This window comes from Podarcis liolepis (genome assembly GCF_965112155.1).
Source record: "Podarcis liolepis genome assembly, chromosome: 4".
NCBI classification, from domain to species: Eukaryota; Metazoa; Chordata; class Lepidosauria; order Squamata; family Lacertidae; genus Podarcis; species Podarcis liolepis.
In genome coordinates, this window is record NC_139558.1 from 55582513 (window position 1) to 55601805 (window position 19293).

Here is a 19293-nt window from a genome sequence, read left to right on the forward strand (position 1 = left end):
TATTCTTCTTGCGGTTTTGCCTCTGCTTCTCCGCTTAAGATGGAACATGTATTTGAAAATGTTAGGGCTTGGAAATAGGAGTGTGAGAACCACAGTTCTGAAAAGTCTTATCTACTCCCTTAAACAGGCTGAGAAAACTGAGGACAAGCTGTTACCTAAATAGGTTTCCTTGATCTGTTTGGGACGATTCCTTCCAAATCAAAATACATTTTCTAATTCTATCTATTTAAGAATTGAGACCAAAGTAAAACAAAAAACGAACTCTGAGCAAAGCATATCAAAAGGGGGAAGTCACATTACAACCAAGTTCTGTTTTATATTGTTCAGAAAGGTCACAAAAGAGCGCAAGGTTACATGCTGAGTCCAAGGAATAAAAGGTGGGCCTTGTGATTTCACTATTATTCCTTTTGGTAATGAGCATTGCCTGGAGCAGCAGTTTGTAGGAGCTGAATGCATGTAACATTGCAACTGAGGTCAGGGAAATAGATCAGAGACTTACCATGGCTGACTGAGCAAAGGAAGAGGCCATAATCATCCCAGTCCAGGCAGCATGATGGGAGAGTGTGATGGTGTGGTGCAAATAAACAAAGAGCCATCTGGAAGGAAAGAAAGGGGGAAGGAGGAACATAAAAGAGGTGTTACTTTAAAGTGTGACTTACACTGATTGTTTGTTTCTTGGATTACCAAGGCTTAATAACGTTCTAATAATGTTTGTATTTAGGCTTTGAAGTTAACATCTGCTGTGTCTTGCTGAAAAGTACTTTTTGCTGAAAATATTGTATCTGTCGGTCTTGGGTTAACATGGTAACCGCAGATTACTTGACAGCAGAAAATCTATGTAGAATTTTAAAACCAAACAAAATGAGAATTTTGTGTTAGGCAACCAGAGTGATGTTTATTATATTTACATGATAAAGCATGAATGCTTTCAGTGCAATCCTATACATATCTATTCAAAACAAATTCCACTGAGTGCAGCGTTTCGGGAGGTTTTTAATGCTTGATGTTTTTATTATGTTTTTAAACATGCTGTAAACTGCCCAGAGAGGCTGGGGAAACCCAACCAGATGGGCAGGGTATAAAGCATCATCATCATCATTCTCAGTGGTACAGAATAGTAGGTGCAGGATTGCAACCTCAATTCTGTCCTTCCAAGTTTTACAATTCTACCTTAACTCTAAGTAACTATTAGTTTCTGTGTTGATAACAACACATTGATCACCAGATAAAATATTCTAATAGAATGGAAACCTTATGGGTTGTTTTCTGCTGCCTTTTAATAAAATGAGCTCAGATTTATTTTTTCAGAAAATTTCTCAAAGTTCATTTCTCAAAGTTTGGACTTTATCAGTTAGTATCATCCCCTCCACTCAAATAGAATATATTTACTTTTACACATCTAATGTACAATTGATGCAAGAAATGTTTTTCAGACCAGACCATAGTTTTTAAACATCAATGTATTTGCATGCTAACTTCCCCCTTTTCATAGGCTGATGCATAAAAACCAATATGTTAAATTGTGCCTATGGGTAAAGGCTGACATGAATTTGGGTTCATATGTAAAAGTGCAACTCAATGTATCATTTCCTGCATGTGAAAAAGTGGGTTGTACTCCAGAAAATCCAAAGTAAATTTGTTAGCCTTTAAGGACTCCTTAAAAATTATTTACATGCTGACTGTTTATTCACCTCCATAAAACATTGTAACTGGCATCAGTTGTATTTTAGCTTTTTAAATCATTAAAACCAATCATTTTCAGGTCTGTTTCTCCTTAACAACTGGTTTTACTTTCACTTAGTATTGGCCTGTTACTTTCACAAATTTATTTGCAATTTGACCTGCCTTTAACCCCCATAGCCCCCTGGGAGGAGCTGAGTTTATAATGCCAGTCCACCATGGACCCACAGAAGAATTAACCTGCATCAACCATTATATAGATTGATTGAGGCTATACTCATATTGCCAAAGGCATTGTAGGGGCAATATAAATTTGACCATATGAAATTTTGAAACCATGCTAGGACAAAAGGAAAGTTCCTTTCCATATCTCCATCTCCTTATGACGGCTTCATACATTATAGCAGTAGCATGTTTGCTTCTGTGTCATGGAGCTGCTTGTAGATCAAGACCAGAAATGTCATGTTGAAAATAAAACCTTTGGTTCCTCGAGTCTCAGAATTGCTTTTGAGTCACACAAAAGTACTTTGAAGGTTGAAGGGTTGCACATGAACCAGTCTAGACCTCAGGAAGTACTGGCAGGGGTGTGTTTGAGGATAATATATGTTGTAGTTTTATTATTGTCTAGGCTAGTTGTAACGTTACTTTTGTTAGAGATCCGGAGTCTCCTGGCCAGAGAGATTTTTAAAATTCGTTTATTTTAAATTTCAAACCAGTGCTAAGGAAAAAATGCATACCTGAAGAACAATATCAGGTTTGAAGGACCACAACTTTTTAGCAATTAGCTGACACAAATATATTCAGCATTTATAAAACATATATAAGTGTATATAAAACATACTACTTTCTGGAGCATGCTGTACAAATGAGTACTGTGATTAAGGAATTTCAACTGTCTGAGCTCTCTTGAGAAAGAGACACGTAGAGAAACCCATGATATGTGTGAAAAACAGTCACAAAAGGTCACAGATTATAAATTGCCTATGCAATGTTGTATCACGCTAAAGCATTCTTTTTCTGGAATCATCATCATTTTCCCTGTTTCTGTTGTTCAGGCTGAGAGTGCTGTTTGCTAATTGGGCCCAACACACAAGATGGGTTGTAGCAAGAGTCTCAAGGTTTGCATAAATACAAAAAAAGCAAGGGGGAAACCTTTAGAGAGACCTCAGCAGCCACAGCATGCTGATTAAGTCTTGGAGATGGGGATAGGAACCCAGGTGAAATGGAATGAGGTATTATGGAGGAAGGCGTGAATGGTTGAAAGCAGCACTCCACACTGTTGCAGGTTCCATATGTGTTAAGATTTTTGATTTTTGGAAATATTGACATTGTATAGCTTGTAAACATGAAACTCAGTGCTAAGCTTGATACAGAATTGCAGTGTTATCTTGTTCAGGTGTGCAGTTTCCTAATACTTTGCTGTTTTTCTTAAGGATGCACATTATTCTTCTACGAAAGTGATGGCAGATCTGGAATAGACCACAACAGCATCCCAAAACATGCTGTCTGGGTGGAAAACAGCATAGTGCAAGCAGTGCCTGAGCACCCAAAGAAAGACTATGTTTTCTGCCTCAGCAATTCCCTTGGTGATGCTTTTCTGTTTCAGGTTTGTTCTGTCCTTGGTTCATTACATAATTGTTTTCTTTCTTTGCACTTCCTTCAGGCAAAGACCCAAATGGTGTCCCAGCAGCTGAAAGATGGCACCTTCACACCTGATTATTTAGCGGCCTAATTATTTTATCAGCGGGTAGTCTTTGCTTTTGTGGCAGGTTCCAATACACTTCAGTGTCAAGATGCAACCAAATGGCTTTGTGACTTTCTTCAGCTTGGAGTTGATAAAGAGCTGCTTCCAGTTTCTTAGGGAGGCCAGACTCTGTTATGTAGAGCAGTCACTATGTTGTGACATATTTGGGGCACCGTCTTCTGCCACAAGGAAATAATATCTAGGATCTAAAGGGAGATGTGTAAAACGTGCAGTTAATATATTTAGGGTTGAGTAGATCTGGGGGAAATATACTTCACAGACCAATAATTCTTTATGTTGCAGATCAGGGTATAGAACACTGTGCTTCTCAGCGCAAACTAGGAACATAGGAAGCAGCCTTATACAGAGCCAGACCACTGGTACATCTATACTTTCTCCACCATTGTTCTTTATTGACACTTAGATACTGGATATTGGCAAACAAGTCCTAATCTCTAAATGCACAGGGGCTACAAAGCCTCAGAGTTATGCTTTTGCCTTCTGTCTATCTTTTTTAAAAAATTAATCTGTCTGCCTTATGTTTATTTTCCTATATGCAGCGAATGAGAGTACCATAATTTACATTAAAGGGGGGGGTTTCCTTCATGCATGAAGTGCTTTTTCCAAACTGGAGTGGCTCACTTGGTTGGGCTGGGGGGTAGTACAAGAACATATGGAAACAGCATTAGTGTAATAGACCATGAAGACCCTCCCCAATCGTATCTACATACTTAGACTGCTGCAAAATTGTACAGATGCATTTTGTTTAGGAAACCTCGATTCTCAGAAAATAAATGTGGAAGGGGCAGAAAGGTCGCATGGAGTGCATGGCTTTTATGGCAACATAGACCCTTATTTATTGCAAGTTCCATGCTGAGACATCAGCTTAGGTTTTCCAGTAACCTCGCATGGGAAAGAGCACAAAATGAACTTCTTTTTTTTTGGAAAAAGAATGAATTAGTGGGTTCTTTTCTTTTGAATTGTAAAGCTATTTGTTTGCAGTGTGTTGGAGCCCTTCTGAATCTAAAGGATTTTGAGGCTGAAACACGAGATGGATGAGAGGGGAGGAAGAACAATTGGACATAATTATGGAAATAATTGGCAAGTTACTGTAGCCTACAAGCTTGATGTGTTGTTCAGAGAACTGCTAGAGCATGTACATCATTTGAGCTAGCAATAATATAGCCTAGCCCACATAATTCATGTACATTTAGAGTAACATGCAAACAGAATAAATAAGTTTATTTACTGGGAATTGCTGTTTAGAATTTTCTGTGTACAAGTTCTTGATGGTTTTTTTTATCTCATTTACCACTCTCTGCGTTCAGTAGAAACTGCTGATGTAACTGAATTCAAAACGATGACGACAACGGCAACAACATTAATAATGGTCTTTCAGTCCTGCCAAAAGATATTTTTCATTGTAATCCTGTTCTTGCATTTTTGCATCCAAACATGCCACACGCCTGCTACTAATTTCCTCCTCAGCCAGGCAGCTGTGATGAGGCCTACACAGAGCCATTAAATTTGAAAGTCCCTTGGTGTTGCCAGATGCTTACCGCATCTTAAAATTGCATGCTCGTATTTCAGGTGTGTGCAGTTTCTTTGTAGGCTTTCACCTTTTCTTTGGAAGGAGAGTGGCCTTCTTATTTCCAGACTTGCTGTGTAAATCTGGCCTCCTACATCTCCCCGCTCCCCAGTGCAACTTAACATAATAATAATAATGTCCCCTTTGTGTGACCACCCAGGCAAAACATTGCCGTAACCAAAGACTGGTTTTTTTGAGGTGGAAATCCATTATAATATTAACTTCACTCCCAGGTTTCTGTACATTTAGAATCAGGATTGTTCTGTCTGATTTCCACAGCTAAAAGAGCTGTTGTTACTATCCAGCTTGGTAGCATTGCTTGGTGAGCAAGAGTATTTTGCCTTTTGGCTCAAAATCTAGTTGCTTTCTCTTTGATGTGAGCTGCTCTGTTCATTGCTAGTTTCCCTCTTCAGCTGCAAAGCATTGGTAGTCTCACAGAGGTATTGTGGGGCTATAATAATTAATGATTATAAGCTTTCTCAGCAACAAAGCACTATAGTTTTCATTACGTTTACGATATCAGTGGGCACCATGTACATTAATTATTTTATGAATTGTAGCGGACTAGCCGTGTAATTATTACGCTATAAAATATACAGGCATGCTTTCTGGTTACCTCAAGGTCTAAATCATTGTGCTCAAGGATGAGCTGAATATTATTGTAGCATTTGCGATGGGATAAAAAGCCATTGCTAGGGAACCTTCTGCACCCCAAAAGCACTGGTGGAAGATTTTGATTCTAATGCTGATTTCAAAAGGGCAAATTAAGAGTAGAATGCCTCTTCATCACATGTCTCATAAGTGAGATGAATAGAAGTGGAATCATTTCAAACCCAGCATGTTTTAACCAACAGGATTCTACTTCTCTGTTTTTTAGACTTCTAGTCAAACGGAACTGGAGAACTGGATTACAGCAGTTCATTCTGCTTGCGCGACTGCAGTGGCCCGACAGCACCACAAAGAAGACACTGTCAAGCTGTTGAAAACAGAGATTAAAAAACTGGAGCAGAAGATTGATATGGACGAGAAGATGAAGAAAATGGGGGAAATGCATTTCCTCAGTTTGTCTTCTGTCAGAGACTCCAAGAAGAAGAAGACAATTCTTGATCAGGTAACCTCACTTGCATGCATTAAATATATGACTATAAAATAAAATTCAGGTGTCCACAAGTGTCTGCTACAGTTATTGTCCTACTTTAAATAAAATTGTTTTTATTAAATATTTTGAATTTTATAAATCCTAAAAACATAACACCAGAATAAACAACACGGTAGTAACAGAGCGATTGTGATGATCTTAAGTAGCTGGTGTAAAACTGAGGATCCATTGGACTTTCTGCTTTCTTTTTCAATTGTGTTGCTTGCGTGGTCATTGCTAATGTGGCTTCAGAAGCTTCATATATTTCTTCCCCCGTGGAGCATTGCATCTGGTCGTCTTCTGTACCTTATACTTCCAGTTTGAATTTGGCAACGTTCAGCTGACTTGACCAAAAGAAAATTTACTGTCTTACTCTTGCAGTGGCCATTTGTAGCTGTAAGCAAGGGAACATAGGAACCTGCATTTACTGAGTCAAACCCATGGTTGGTCTTCTTCTTCGGCAATTGCTCGTAGCTGAGTAAGATTGTCTTTCATGAACATGGTCTTAACAGTGAGTCCATAAGTGACTGTGGAGGCCAATTCTGGATCCATATGCCCTTCCACAGTGGTGGTTTTCAGGCAGGAGTTGATCACGGTGAGGGTTTGCCAAGCGTGCCTTCCTCTTAGCACGTTTCTCCCTTTCGTCCTGAGTTCAAGCGTCTTTAAAGCCCATTGCACCTTTGGCACAGGCTGTTCTCCAGTTGGAACACTAGCAGGCCAGTGTTTCCCAGTTGTCTGTGTTTATTCTGCATTTTTTTAGATTTGCCTTGAGAGAGAGTCTTTAAACCTCTTGTGTTGACCACCAGCATTACACTTTCCATTTTTAAGTTCTGAATAGAGTAGTTGCTTTGGAAGACGATAATCAGCCATCCGCACAACATGACCAGTCCAACAGAGTTGATGTGGGTTTTTTTTAATTGCACATAATTCCTTTATTTTACTGAGATTAGGGCAAATGCAGCCATTGTACAGGCAGGGATACCACATACGGCTGTGGGGCAGAAAAGCTACACATGACGAAGTTGATGTTGAAGAATCATTGCTTTTGACACTGGTGATCTTTGCTTCTTCCAGTACACTGGCATTAGTTCGCCTGTCTTCCCAAGTGATGTCTACACTGACTGGCAGCAGGGAGATCTCCCCACCCTACCTGGGGATGCCAGCAATTGAAACTGGTACCTTCTGCATGCACTGCAGATGCTCTCCTACTGAGCTACATCCTTGTCTAAAAGCAGGTTAAACAAATTCTTTGAGGATATCAATGACTGCTAATCACAATGGCTATGTATCTCCTCCTGCTTCAGAGGCCCTATGTCTCTGAAACTTAGTCGCTAAGGAACACAAGTGGAAAAATGCTATTGCATTCATGTCCTGCTTGTGGGCTTCTCATGGTGTGATACTTACTAAGGAGCAGGCCCCACTGAGTTCACCAAGCCTTACTTCTGAGTAAGTGTACTTACGATTGCAGTGTTAATCATGGAAAGGAACATATGGAGCCCCCTTTGCTGAGCTGCAGCAGCTCTTTAACCAGGCCTCTAAATGTTACTAGAATGTTAACCAAAGAAAAACTATGCAGTATTATGGAGATTTCTATCCTTTTCAAAGTGTTCCCTACTAGCAATCTGCACGGCACAGGCTGATGGTGGCATTCTGCTCTGCATCTGACAGATGTTAATGTATTCCCCAGTGTGCTTTATTCATTTTCTTTAGTACAATGACAAACTTCATTGCTTTTTAAGCTGCTGCTGCTGCTGACAGCCTAGGGATTTTTATTTTTTTTGCTGTAGTTCTGGTGTCTTCATACCTCTATTGTGTTTCAGGAAAACACTCTCTCGGTGAGAGGAGAATCCAGCTGCAATAAAGAGGAAATTAAAGCAGAATTTTAATGTTATTAGCATCGTATCAAAGTAATAGTTGTATTTGGATGTCTCCCCCTTTGAAAATAAAGATATTTACTTTGCTCCAACTTAGATCTAAATCCCCCTTATACATATAATAAATTTGGACAGTGAAAGACAATTTTATAAAATCTGGTATCTATACTTGTGTGTTATTATAGCGTATCATATGGACTTTAATGTTTACTTACCTCTGTGATCTTCTTCTTCTAGATCTTCGTTTGGGAACAAAACCTGGAACAATTCCAAATGGATCTCTTTCGGTATCGTTGCTACTTAGCTAGCCTCCAGGGCGGGGAACTGCCAAATCCAAAAACGTTGCTCGCATTTGCAAGTCGCCCAACTAAAGATGCAATGGGCCGTCTTGGAATCTTTTCAGTGTCTTCTTTTCATGCACTGGTGAGTTTAAACTGATGCCAGAGGTTATTGTTGCTAAAATAGAAATCACTTGGTGCTTTTGTAAGAAGGTTAACTGAGTGTTGTTGCTGTGCAGCCTCTGTACATCTTGGTGATATAAGTTTGTGCTTGGTCTCTTTTGCTGTCAGCAAAAAATATGTCTGTCTCCAAATATTTTTAGCATTTTGGGGGTGAAAAATTTGAATCAGTCTTAACATCTCAGAGATAAAATTATTATTATTATTATTATTATTATTATTATTATTATTATTATTATGTTTCATATATTTTGGATGCTAGAATCCTTTTTATTGCCATTCCTTATTGTAAAGGCTAATGTTTGTAGTTAGCTACTTTAGAGCTGTGGCATCCTCACCACCAAACCTATTTGAGGCTGTGTAAGAGAGTGACCTATCCCTGAGCCCACCCTCACCACAGCTGCAGCCAGAACAGAGTGGAAGGGGCAGCCAAAATGTGTCTGAAAGGCAATTTGAATACATTCTGTTTTGCTTCTCAGAGGGGAGAAGCAGATGGAGAGTGTTGGGCACCAGAGATAGTCTTTCTAAGCCACCTAAGCAAGAAAGGCAGCTGAGAGCCCCAGAAAGCTAGAGAGTAGGAAGGCATGGAGACTGAGCCCCATGGAGAGAGAGACCAAGAGGATAAGCTGCTGGGGGAGGCAAAAGTGGAAGTAACCTAGGAGTGAAGTAACTCCTTTTCTCTGCCCCCCTTTAAAGAGGGTGTGCTTTGTTGTTGTTTTTTGTCTCAGTTTGCCCTCTAGGGGTTACTGACAGAAGTGCTTGTTAACTCATAAACTCTTATAGCTAAAGGATGTTTTCGTATTAAATTGCTCTTACGCATGTTACATAGCTCTTGCCCTGGGCTCTCTCTGTAATACAGTATAGCCATACTGGTTTCATTTCCCAACTGCGCTCCTATAATAAGTCATCCTTGTCATACCTTTCGCTGCTCAGTCTTTCACAAAATGACCACATAGGCGACCAAGAGTTGGTGATTCCACTTGGACTCACCAGTTGGGAGAAAAATCCCAGGTGTATAAAATGTTGTCCTCTGCCCAAGTGATGTTACCTTAATTTGCTTTCAGAATAAAATATAACTTGGAATTTCTGCTAGCCGTAGTCCTTGATGAGAAAACAATGGCCCGTTGTTGAGAGTAGCAATTGATATTTATAAGCATTATATAATTTGTAGGATGGTAACAGAATTGCCACCTATGAAATGTATCTAGTGTATGAATGCTGATTGTAAAACATAGTTAATGTTCAGCAGTTTGTCCTAATGAATCACTGTGTTAGCATCTGGCTCTAAAAGTCAAACCAAAAATGGGTTTAAACTGATAGATTTCTGAAAAGAAGTATGATGTTTGACTCAGTGCAGACCCGTTTAAATTAATGAACATACTAAGTTAGGTATATTGATTTCAATGGGTATCCTCTGAGGAAAACTTTATTGATTACCACCCTATGTCTGCCCCAGTCCTCAGCACATACAAGGTAATTTTTGATTCATCATAATTTATACAAACCTCTTTAAAAATCTTGGCACACCTTAACATCTATGGGTCCTCGTTAAAATTATGAGGTCTGGTCCTCTAGCTTTGCTCTTATTGTGGTGTCTTTGGTTGAATGGCTTTTAATGCACCTTGCAGGTGGCCGCTCGCACAGGCGAATCTGGTGTCAGGAGAAGAACACAGGTGATGTCGAGATCAGCAAGCAAACGGAGAAGCCGTTTCTCTTCCCTTTGGGGTTTGGACACCACTTCAAAGAAAAAGCAAGGGAGACCAAGCATTAATCAGGTAGCCTACCTCTTGAGAGAAAAAATTGCAAACTTCTTGGTTGGATCCTGAGCTCCAACCTGTTTTGGGGGATCTGATAAAATTTTTCTACAATCTCTGAACTTTGCATTTCCACAAATACAGGAATGAAGTGTGGCAGATCTTGGTAAGCATCTTCCTTTGGTTTCCCACACAGGGTGTTTGGGGTGGTGATGAGATCGGCACTAGTTGGAGTTACCGCTTCATAAATTGTTGGAAGTATTGCTAGAATTTCACCACAGCTTATGAGCTGTTTCTTAAGTGCACTTTTCTGGCCTTGCATTTCTCCACTTTCCATTTGATCTGATTCCCCACACATCCCTGAATGGGTCTCAGTAGGTCGCTGTTTAGATGGGGCAACCACCCTTGTTGGATTAGACCAGACAGCCATTTGCATTTGGCTATTTTCCTAGCCAGGAAGGAATTTTATCCAATTTTAATTTGAGATGATAATTTCCTCCCTTGAAACACTTATTCATTTGTCCCAGTAACATGAGATCTTTCCAAATTTAGAAAGCATTTGCATCATCCTATTGTAATTTAAAATAGCACGTTCTGTGCCTCTGCAGGTGTTTGGTGAAGGAGCTGATTCTGTAAAGAAATCTTTAGAAGGAATATTTGATGACACTGTTCAAGAAAGCAAGGTAAAAAGAAGAAGAAGAAGAAGATTTTATTAATTTACACAAAGGAGTCCAATTAGCTTGTGAATCTGTTTTTAGAATGAAGCCCACTCCTTTAGGACAAAGTAAAAGTACTGAAGGGAAGAGCGAGTCATGCAGCAGCTCAGCTCTGCCAGATGTCAGCCTGTTTGAAACATGGCCAAGCAATGAGGTAGAGGGAGCTTGGCACTGCTCAGCTCCAAAGTGTGCTGCAGAGGGCCAGTGGCCCTCCAGATGTTGTTGGACTATAACTCTCATCCCTGATCATTGGCTATGCCAGCTGGGGCCGATGGGAGTTGGAGTCCAGCAACATCTGGAGGATCACAGGTTCCCCACCCTAAAAAACAAAACAAATACTCAGCCTCCCAGTTTCCAGAAGGGATTTTCAGAGAGTTTCATTTGGTTTGTGAAATTAAAGTTCTTTTTTCAGGGGTTCAAGAAAAAACTGAGGAGGAATTACAGGGCTGTGTTTACTGTGTTCAAAGCTCTGTAGAGCTGAAGTAGCCATTGGGGGGAAATGGCTTTAGCTGAATATACTGGGATAATACTTACCTCTTATATGGATCCCACCTTATGGTCACTAAGATTATAATTGTAATTGCTTATTTGCCTGGAGAACCAGGCATGCAGTGGTTCCTGATATTCCTTGACACCTTGCCACAACTGTTCTCCATATTTGCCCTCTCAAGGTTTGAGCAGCCCTTTCTTCAGGGTAAGGCCTCTTCCTGCATTCAGCAATTCCCCAGGCCCCCAAACGTGGCTTTGCTCTTAATTCTGCCAAGCATAGTCTGTCCTTTTCCTCTGAAGAGGTGTTAGATTTTCATGAGGTCAAAAATACTTTGGCAACACTATGCATTTCGCCACCGCCGCAAAACAATTTTGTACATGGCGAAACCTCACATTGCTTCCATATCACAAATAATAACAATGCGCAGGCAACGTGATATGTAAAGACAGGGATTGAACATTTCACTTTTATGTGGAAAATGACTTCACAGAGACCACTGCTAATCTGGGTTGATGAGGACATATAAACACACCGTTCTCTGTGTTTGATCAATGTCTACACTGTAGAGAGACTTCTGCTCTGCCAATTACAGCCCTACCCTGTAACTCCCTAAAGAATACTGAGATGAAGCACCATTAAGTCTGGGCTAGGGGGCATATTTTTAATCGAGCAAATGGGGATGTGATTGCATTTAAAACTAATGAGAATTCCATACATCTGTCACTTGCTTGGAATTATATTCCTCAGGGGTCCATCTTAAACCTACAAAATAATAATAATGATAAAAAAATTAAATGCATGCAGCAGGTTGCCACTGGACAGTTCAACCAAACCCACAATGACTTTCTCACCTGCAACTCTTTCTGTTGTGAATAGTGTGAATAGTGGTGTCTCTTCTTAGATTTATTTATCCTCTTGGTTTTTGTGTGTGCGTACATTCCCCCCTGGTCCCAAGTCCAATGTATTCCAGGCGTTTTTTGCAAGCACGCTTCCCCCTTGACTCTGCTATTGCATGTGCAATAAGGATGCAGGCATCAAATAATTGTCCTTTACCAGAGTGGATAGACGTCAAAGAAGAAGAAAGGGAGTTGGCAACTTGGAGGCCAGCTGACAATCCTCTGGGGGTTGAATTTTAATTGGTTGCCTTCAGGGAAGCCAGCTCCCTACCCGTAATATAGTGCTTTAATTTTGTTTTTTAGTTTGATAGAAAACAAAGGCATACTTTATGGCCCTATATTTATGTTTAACTGGCAAATGAATCAGTTGTATTTGAGCAGAATCATGTTAATAACTGTGTGAATTTCTATTCAGAGAGAAAAAGAAGTGGCGCTCACCACAGTCCACCCACATAATCCTGATTCTGACATCTGGGTTCATGAGTATTTTACACCATCCTGGTACTGCCTGCCAAATAACCAGTCTGCTCTGACGGTAGTCCACCCGGGGGACACAACACGGGATGTCCTGGAAATGATTTGTAAGGTAAAAAAAGAAATATAGGAAACAGATTTTTGAATTTTCTATGATTATTTGAAATTGTGATTATAGTCATTTTACTCCCCTCCCCCCTCCCAGTTTCAGAGTGTTCCAACTATAATGAGCTGTCCTGTAGTTTAATTTTACCAAAAACTAGATGGATTTCCCACATTTGAATGATCTGCAATCTGTGACAACCATATGTGTATGGAAATGTTTGTCATTTCACATCCCAAAAACCATTCTGACATTCTCACTCCTTATGGAAGATTTAAATTTTAAGGTTTACCTTTTTATTTTATTTTGGCTTCTTAGCATTTATTTGTAGCTTGTGCCTATATTCTCCTATGCTATTATCATTTCAGCACAAGTTTTAATAGAATTATATATGTATTACACACACACACACACACAATTGTGAGTTTGGTTAAAATTAAGATGTTCAAAATCCAAGATAGTGATGTTCCAGTGCAGAGGTCTGTAAATGTTTCAGTCATACTCTTTTCCACGCGTGCTGAGCTGTTCCTTCCATTTAAGTAATGGTGGAAGCTTTACACAAACGGGAGCTTATTGTCTGTACTAGAGCTCTTTCATGCTGAATCATTTTTATTTTGTATTAATGTATAACTTTGAGGTTTTATACACCTTCTTGCTGAGTATTCCTGTCACCCGTGGTACCTGAACTTAATGCTGTTATCCACTGGAAAAGTGAGTGAGCTCTGTTGAAATGAATTTTCTCCTGAGCTTTTTGGTCTAAATTTTAAATTTATTTTTATTCACATTTGAATGATGAAATTTGCACCAGTTCCCTTCCAGTGTGCTTCCATTGATTATATTTGTATATTCAGCAAAACATTTTTCTGTCATTCAGTTAAGTATGTTCTATTACTTTTTCATGTGATTCACCTATTTTTCATCTGTATCTTCTCTATCAGTTTCCACGCTAAGCAATAAAACTTTTCAACTTCACTCTTTTTTAATTAAAGTTTGGTATTCGGTTAAACTAAGAAAGATGTTGACAGAACTCAGCTGTGCTGTGAGTGTGATATATGCACCTCATTGCATTATAATCAGCACAAGAATTCATATACTTTTAGATTCTCAGGTGTATTTTTTAGGATTAATGACTTATCCATCTATACCAGGGGTCAGCAACCTTTTTCAGCTGTTGGCTGGTCCACCATCCCTCAGACCATGTGGTGGGCCGGACTATATTTTGAAGAAGAAGAAAAAAATGAACGAATTCCTATGCCCCACAAATAACCCAGAGATGCATTTTAAATAAAAGGACACATTCTACTCATGTAAAAACACCAGGCAGGCCCCACAAATAACCCAGAGATGCCTTTTAAATAAAAGGACACATTCTACTCATGTAAAAACATGCTGATTCCCAGACCGTCCGCGGGCCGGATTGAGAAGGCCTGTGGGCTACATCCGGCCCATGGGCCTTAGGCTGCCTACCCCTGATCTATACAAACATGGAAATGGGTCTTGAATCTGCATACAAGTAGCATTTGAAATTTCCTCTAGTACTGTGACACATTCTCTCTCTTCACACTTAGATTAGCCATGAAAGGTTGTATCATAGTAAATATTAGTGGGATTGTTTGTCTGCTGACTGTCACAATTTGTGAATTGTTAGTTTGGGAAAAAAAGGAGAAGGAATTTTCAGATAAAGATAACTGTTAGCTGGGTTGCAACAAATTTAACTAATCTGTTTTCTGAGTTGTAGTGTTGGATTCTTTTAAGTATGGGACAAAGGGATGCGGGTGGCGCTCTGGTCTAAACCACTGAGCCTCTTCGGCTTGCCAATCAGAAGGTCGGCAGTTCGAATCCCCGTGACAGGGTGAGCTTCCATTGCTCTGTCCCAGCTCCTGCCAACCTAGCAGTTTGAAAGCATACCAGTGCAAACAGATAAATAGGTACTACTGTGGCGGGAAGGTAAATATAAGTCCATCCCTTGTAACATCCACTAACCAACTAAACTGAAACCCTTAAAGCAATTTGTTTAACACTTTGAATCTTTCATATTCAAATGATGCCTTCAGAAACATAACTTTATGACTTTTAAAGAAAAGCCCAGTGTTGCACAGAAGGTATGAAGAAAAGCATTTATTATGGGTAATTATATATTGTATTCACTGGCAAATGAATTTCTGGAGAGTACTGACGCTCTCAGTGAGAAATGTCTCATTGTAACCAAAGGCAGATGACACTTTCAAAAAAAGACACAATAGGCAACAATTATAAAATGTTCTTAGCAATCATTTTATTTTTAGAACTTTTACATAAGCAGTAAGCCAGATTCTCAGCCAACAGATACGGACTGCTCTTTTCCCTATACTTTACATTTTGTGAAGATAAATTCCTAAGCCCATGTTCTACTTCTTTTTAGGCTTTGGAGCCACAAACCTATTGGGCCACAGTTGGAACTGTATTAATATCAAGTCCACTGGGCTAAACTGATCTGTAGTTCAAGATGTGAATCTGCTTCTTTCCGTACCAAATTATCAGCTTAGGGAAATACTTATGGTTGCATTCTTTCCTGTAACATCTAATAATAAATCTCTCTCTTCTGTCTCTTGTATTCAGCTCATTCTTTTTCCTTTAATTCTCTGATCCACATCATTTCACATCAGTTTGCCACCTGCCATCTGAGAACCAGTCGAGTTCTGGTATAGTAACCATTTCATGTGAACTCCTTCATGCCCTAGATTGTGTTGTTAAGATTCCCCATGTTGTAAATCTTCCCTTGACGGTGGGAACCCAAGGGTTTCAAATGCTAGATTGAATAGATGCCCAGGATTATTGTCCTACTATAACTGTGTTGATTGTCTGGGTCATGTGCTGTGTATTGAGCATTGGGCTGGTGGGACAAAGGTAGCTCAGTGGTAGAACCTGTGCTTTACAGTGGAACCTCTGCGGACATAATCTGTTCTGGAGGTCCATCTGCTGGTCGAAACGGGACACTAGAAGAGGCGTCTTGTACGCTTGCACATTCGGCAGTAGTGCGCTTCTGCGCAGACACCAGAAGCTGCTTCTGCGCATGCACGAATCACAGCAAACCTGGTGTTTACTTCCGGGTTTGCTGTGGATGCAACTTGGAACATCCGTGAGACAAGGTGTATGTAAGTTGAGGTTCCATTGTATATAAAAGAGGTGAACCTCAGAACCAGAGGGTCAAATCTTGCCCCGTCAGACCTTTCAGTCTGGCCCTCTCCCCAGCTGTATCTCCTCTCCAGCCCTGGATGGACGATAGAGAGGGGCATGTGTAGAAACCACTACACTGTACAAAGTTAACATTCACATGCTCTGCCCATTTTTGTCTCTGGCTGCCGGAAGGTTGCCAGAAGGGAATGCAGCCATCAGACTGAAAACAGTTCCCAATTTTTGCTGGGTTTGATACCGGGCACCTCCAGTTTTTGCTGAGAAAGTTTGAAACATGAAAGAAGCCACTGCCAGTCACTAAAGAGACAAACACAGAGCTATATGGTCAGTGGTCTGACTTGACATAGAGCAATTTCCTATGTTCCTATTTGGGGAATCTCTAATAATGAACTTGCTGTTTTCAAAACTAAGGAAGTTTATTGTAGGGTTCCAGAGATGATGTTGATGATGATGATAGGCATAGCAACCAACCTTTTCTTGGAGGTCTCCCTTATTCTGAGAGAGCTATGGCTTTCCCCACAAGAAAGTAAATAGTTTAGAAATTGCTGTGCATCAGCATATAGCCCTCGGTATGTGTGGTTAGCCTGGTGCTGCCTGGGACACTAGTCCCTGTAGGTTCTCTTAACATGTCGGAGTAAATCTCGCTGACATGCCTTTCAGTCACCGCTTCTCCTGACAGCTCTAAAGCTGAATGAGCTGTGGAATGTACATGAGGTTTTTGCTGATTGCTGACTGACAGAAAGAGGCTGTCGGAAGGAGGCTAGTGGGTCATTGGTTCCATTCACGTGGTTTTGTTTGCCTGTTCTTGTGCTGCCTTGTCAAGTTTCATTTCTGAACGTTTCTCAAGCGGCAGGCTTTCCCAAGTCTTTTTGTTCGCTGATACGCAGCTGACTTGCCTTCCAATTCCATCAACGCTGAAAACGGTTCAAATTCAGTTGGGTTTATTGGGGGAGGGCGGGAAGGAAGGGGATGCCTGAAAATGAAAAACAACCTAGAGCTTTTTGACTCGGTCAAAAACTGCGCTAATAGGCAAGGAGAAATGCTGTCTTCACAACAGATTTGGAGGCAGTAGGCCACATTGGGACTGATGTTAACTCAGTGTCATATGAAATAGCTGATGTGGCTCCAATTAGAATTTGCTACAGGCCTGAGGCAAGTAATGATTGCCCTCAGGTGTGTAGATGAATGGCAGCACTCATTTGCCCTCCCTTCCCACCTAGATGCTGTTATGTTATTTCCCCAAAGGCCAGAGTATTGGAGAACTAGTGGGGTTTTAATTTTGAAAGAGATGTAGCCTTGCTACTTCTGCCACCAGCCTTGGGAAGAAACATTCCAGTCCTTCTGTCAGCCTTTCAATACAGGAGGGGAAGCTGGGTTGGCTTTCTGTTCCACACTGAACTTTTCCTTGCACTACTTTCCTTTTACCTACTGTGGAAAAGAGTTGTGGTTGTGTCTGAATACTTAGCTTCAGTGGGCCAGAAGCGGCAGCTGTTTGTTCAAAGGTAGGGATAGTATGGTAGTAGTGGGACAGCCAGACATTCATTACCTTTCAGGCAGATGTGGGCCCGTTCTGCGGGCCGTTTTTTGTTTGTTAACGGATCTTCTGTTAATTGTGAGGAGAATCAAAGAATCATAGACTTGGAAGGGGCCCAAGGGTCATCTAGTCCAACCCCTGCAATGCTGAAGCTGCACTTGTTTGACTTTGCTTTAGGATTCCTCAACTGCTTCAGATTTCTGAAGTAATTCTAAAATGGCATATATAAATTCCACTTGTTGGGAATAGGGAATAAGAAGGTGGAAGTGCAAATGCCATAACATCCAGCTAACGATAACTAACTCTTTTTTAAAAAAATAATAATGAGAGAATCTGGTAAACACATTCATGGTTATCTGTTTTGGGATAATATTATGTAATGCCTGGAATTTTAGGAGCCCTTTATCATTCAAAATTAGCAAGTATTTGATAACGTGATGGCAAACTGAGATGGTGAGATTCAGAAAGCAGCACCCCTGGTCTCCTACTGTATATGTCAGATTTTAGGAGCAAGCCGTTTCCTTTTCCTATGATACAATTAACTTCTTATCTACGCCAGCAGTATTTTCATCCACACTGTAGGTGAGCAGAGCTGGACTTCAGCAGGGCTTCCCACTCAGAGGAATGCTGTTAGCTTTGCAATATCAAGACGGGGATAAGCGAGCATTTCTTTTCTGAGTGGCAAATAAAGAATTATTCCGGGGTTGTTTAGACAGTATCTTTATAAAACATCCTTTTAAGCAAAAAGACCTTCCCTTCATTTTACAGGAACATCTTTCACGAAAAGAAAATGGTTACTTGTGCTCTTATCTATATCTTGCAGTAACCTTCTCTCCCCCCTCCCTCCCCCCCCCCCCTTCAGGCACATCAGCTGGATTACTCAGCTCACTATCTACGTCTTAAGTTCCTGACAGGAAACCAAATGCAATCCTACATACCAAAGCCAGAAGAGGATATTTATGAATTGGTAATGCTCACCCTTCAATAATAATTCTGTGCAACGTTTCTTGTGAGAAAAAGACTCTTGTTGTAGTGCTTGGTCTTTTTTGGTAATTAATTGCAAGCTATTGATACTCATAAATATCAGTAACTTTAAACTAGTAGCACAAGATAATTTACTTGTGTGGCGGAACAAAAGATATTGATTCTGATATTATTGTTGTTATTGTTACACTTGAATTCTACCCTTCAAGGAGCACACAGAGGTATAAATGCTCCTCCCCTCTTCACAACAACCCTGTGGGGTAGTTTTGAGACTGGCCCAAGGCCTTAAGGCTGGGTGAGGATTTGAACCAAGCCCTGCTAATCCTAGTCCAACACTCTTAATTTCTATATGAGACACTAACTTTAGTAATTCACTTTTAAGCAGGGTGATAAAATTCATGGCTTATGATTGGTGTATATGGAAAGAAGGGAGGTGGGTCTACGTTTTCTCAGACAGAGGGAGCATCATTGTGAAAGCTTCCATGGATATTGAGGGGTGGTCTTTGCCAAGCAAGATGGAGAAAAGAAATGTGGATTTCTGATGCAATGAAAAAGATGGTAGATACTGACCCCCAGTGGAGATGAATAGTAGGACGACTGGATAAAGGGGAAATTATGTGCTTTTATTTCTGAGGTTAAGGCAGCAATCTTATACAGTTGTACCTTGGTTCTCAAACGCCCTGTGA

At 40.3% G+C, this 19293-nt stretch overlaps 1 protein-coding gene across 14 annotated transcripts in view; it reads left to right on the plus strand.

The window, feature by feature from the left end:
• The window catches only part of TIAM1 (TIAM Rac1 associated GEF 1), a 188274-nt gene that overhangs the window by 134168 nt on the left and 34813 nt on the right, over positions 1-19293 (plus strand). For all 14 annotated transcript variants that reach the window (XM_083500321.1, XM_083500329.1, XM_083500326.1 and 11 more), the window contains 7 exons: positions 3114-3286; positions 5890-6123; positions 8262-8447; positions 10111-10257; positions 10845-10919; positions 12754-12924; positions 18486-18590. In XM_083500321.1, coding sequence (XP_083356447.1) covers positions 3114-3286; positions 5890-6123; positions 8262-8447; positions 10111-10257; positions 10845-10919; positions 12754-12924; positions 18486-18590 — 1091 coding nt within the window. The remainder of the gene's footprint in view (positions 1-3113; positions 3287-5889; positions 6124-8261; positions 8448-10110; positions 10258-10844; positions 10920-12753; positions 12925-18485; positions 18591-19293) is intronic.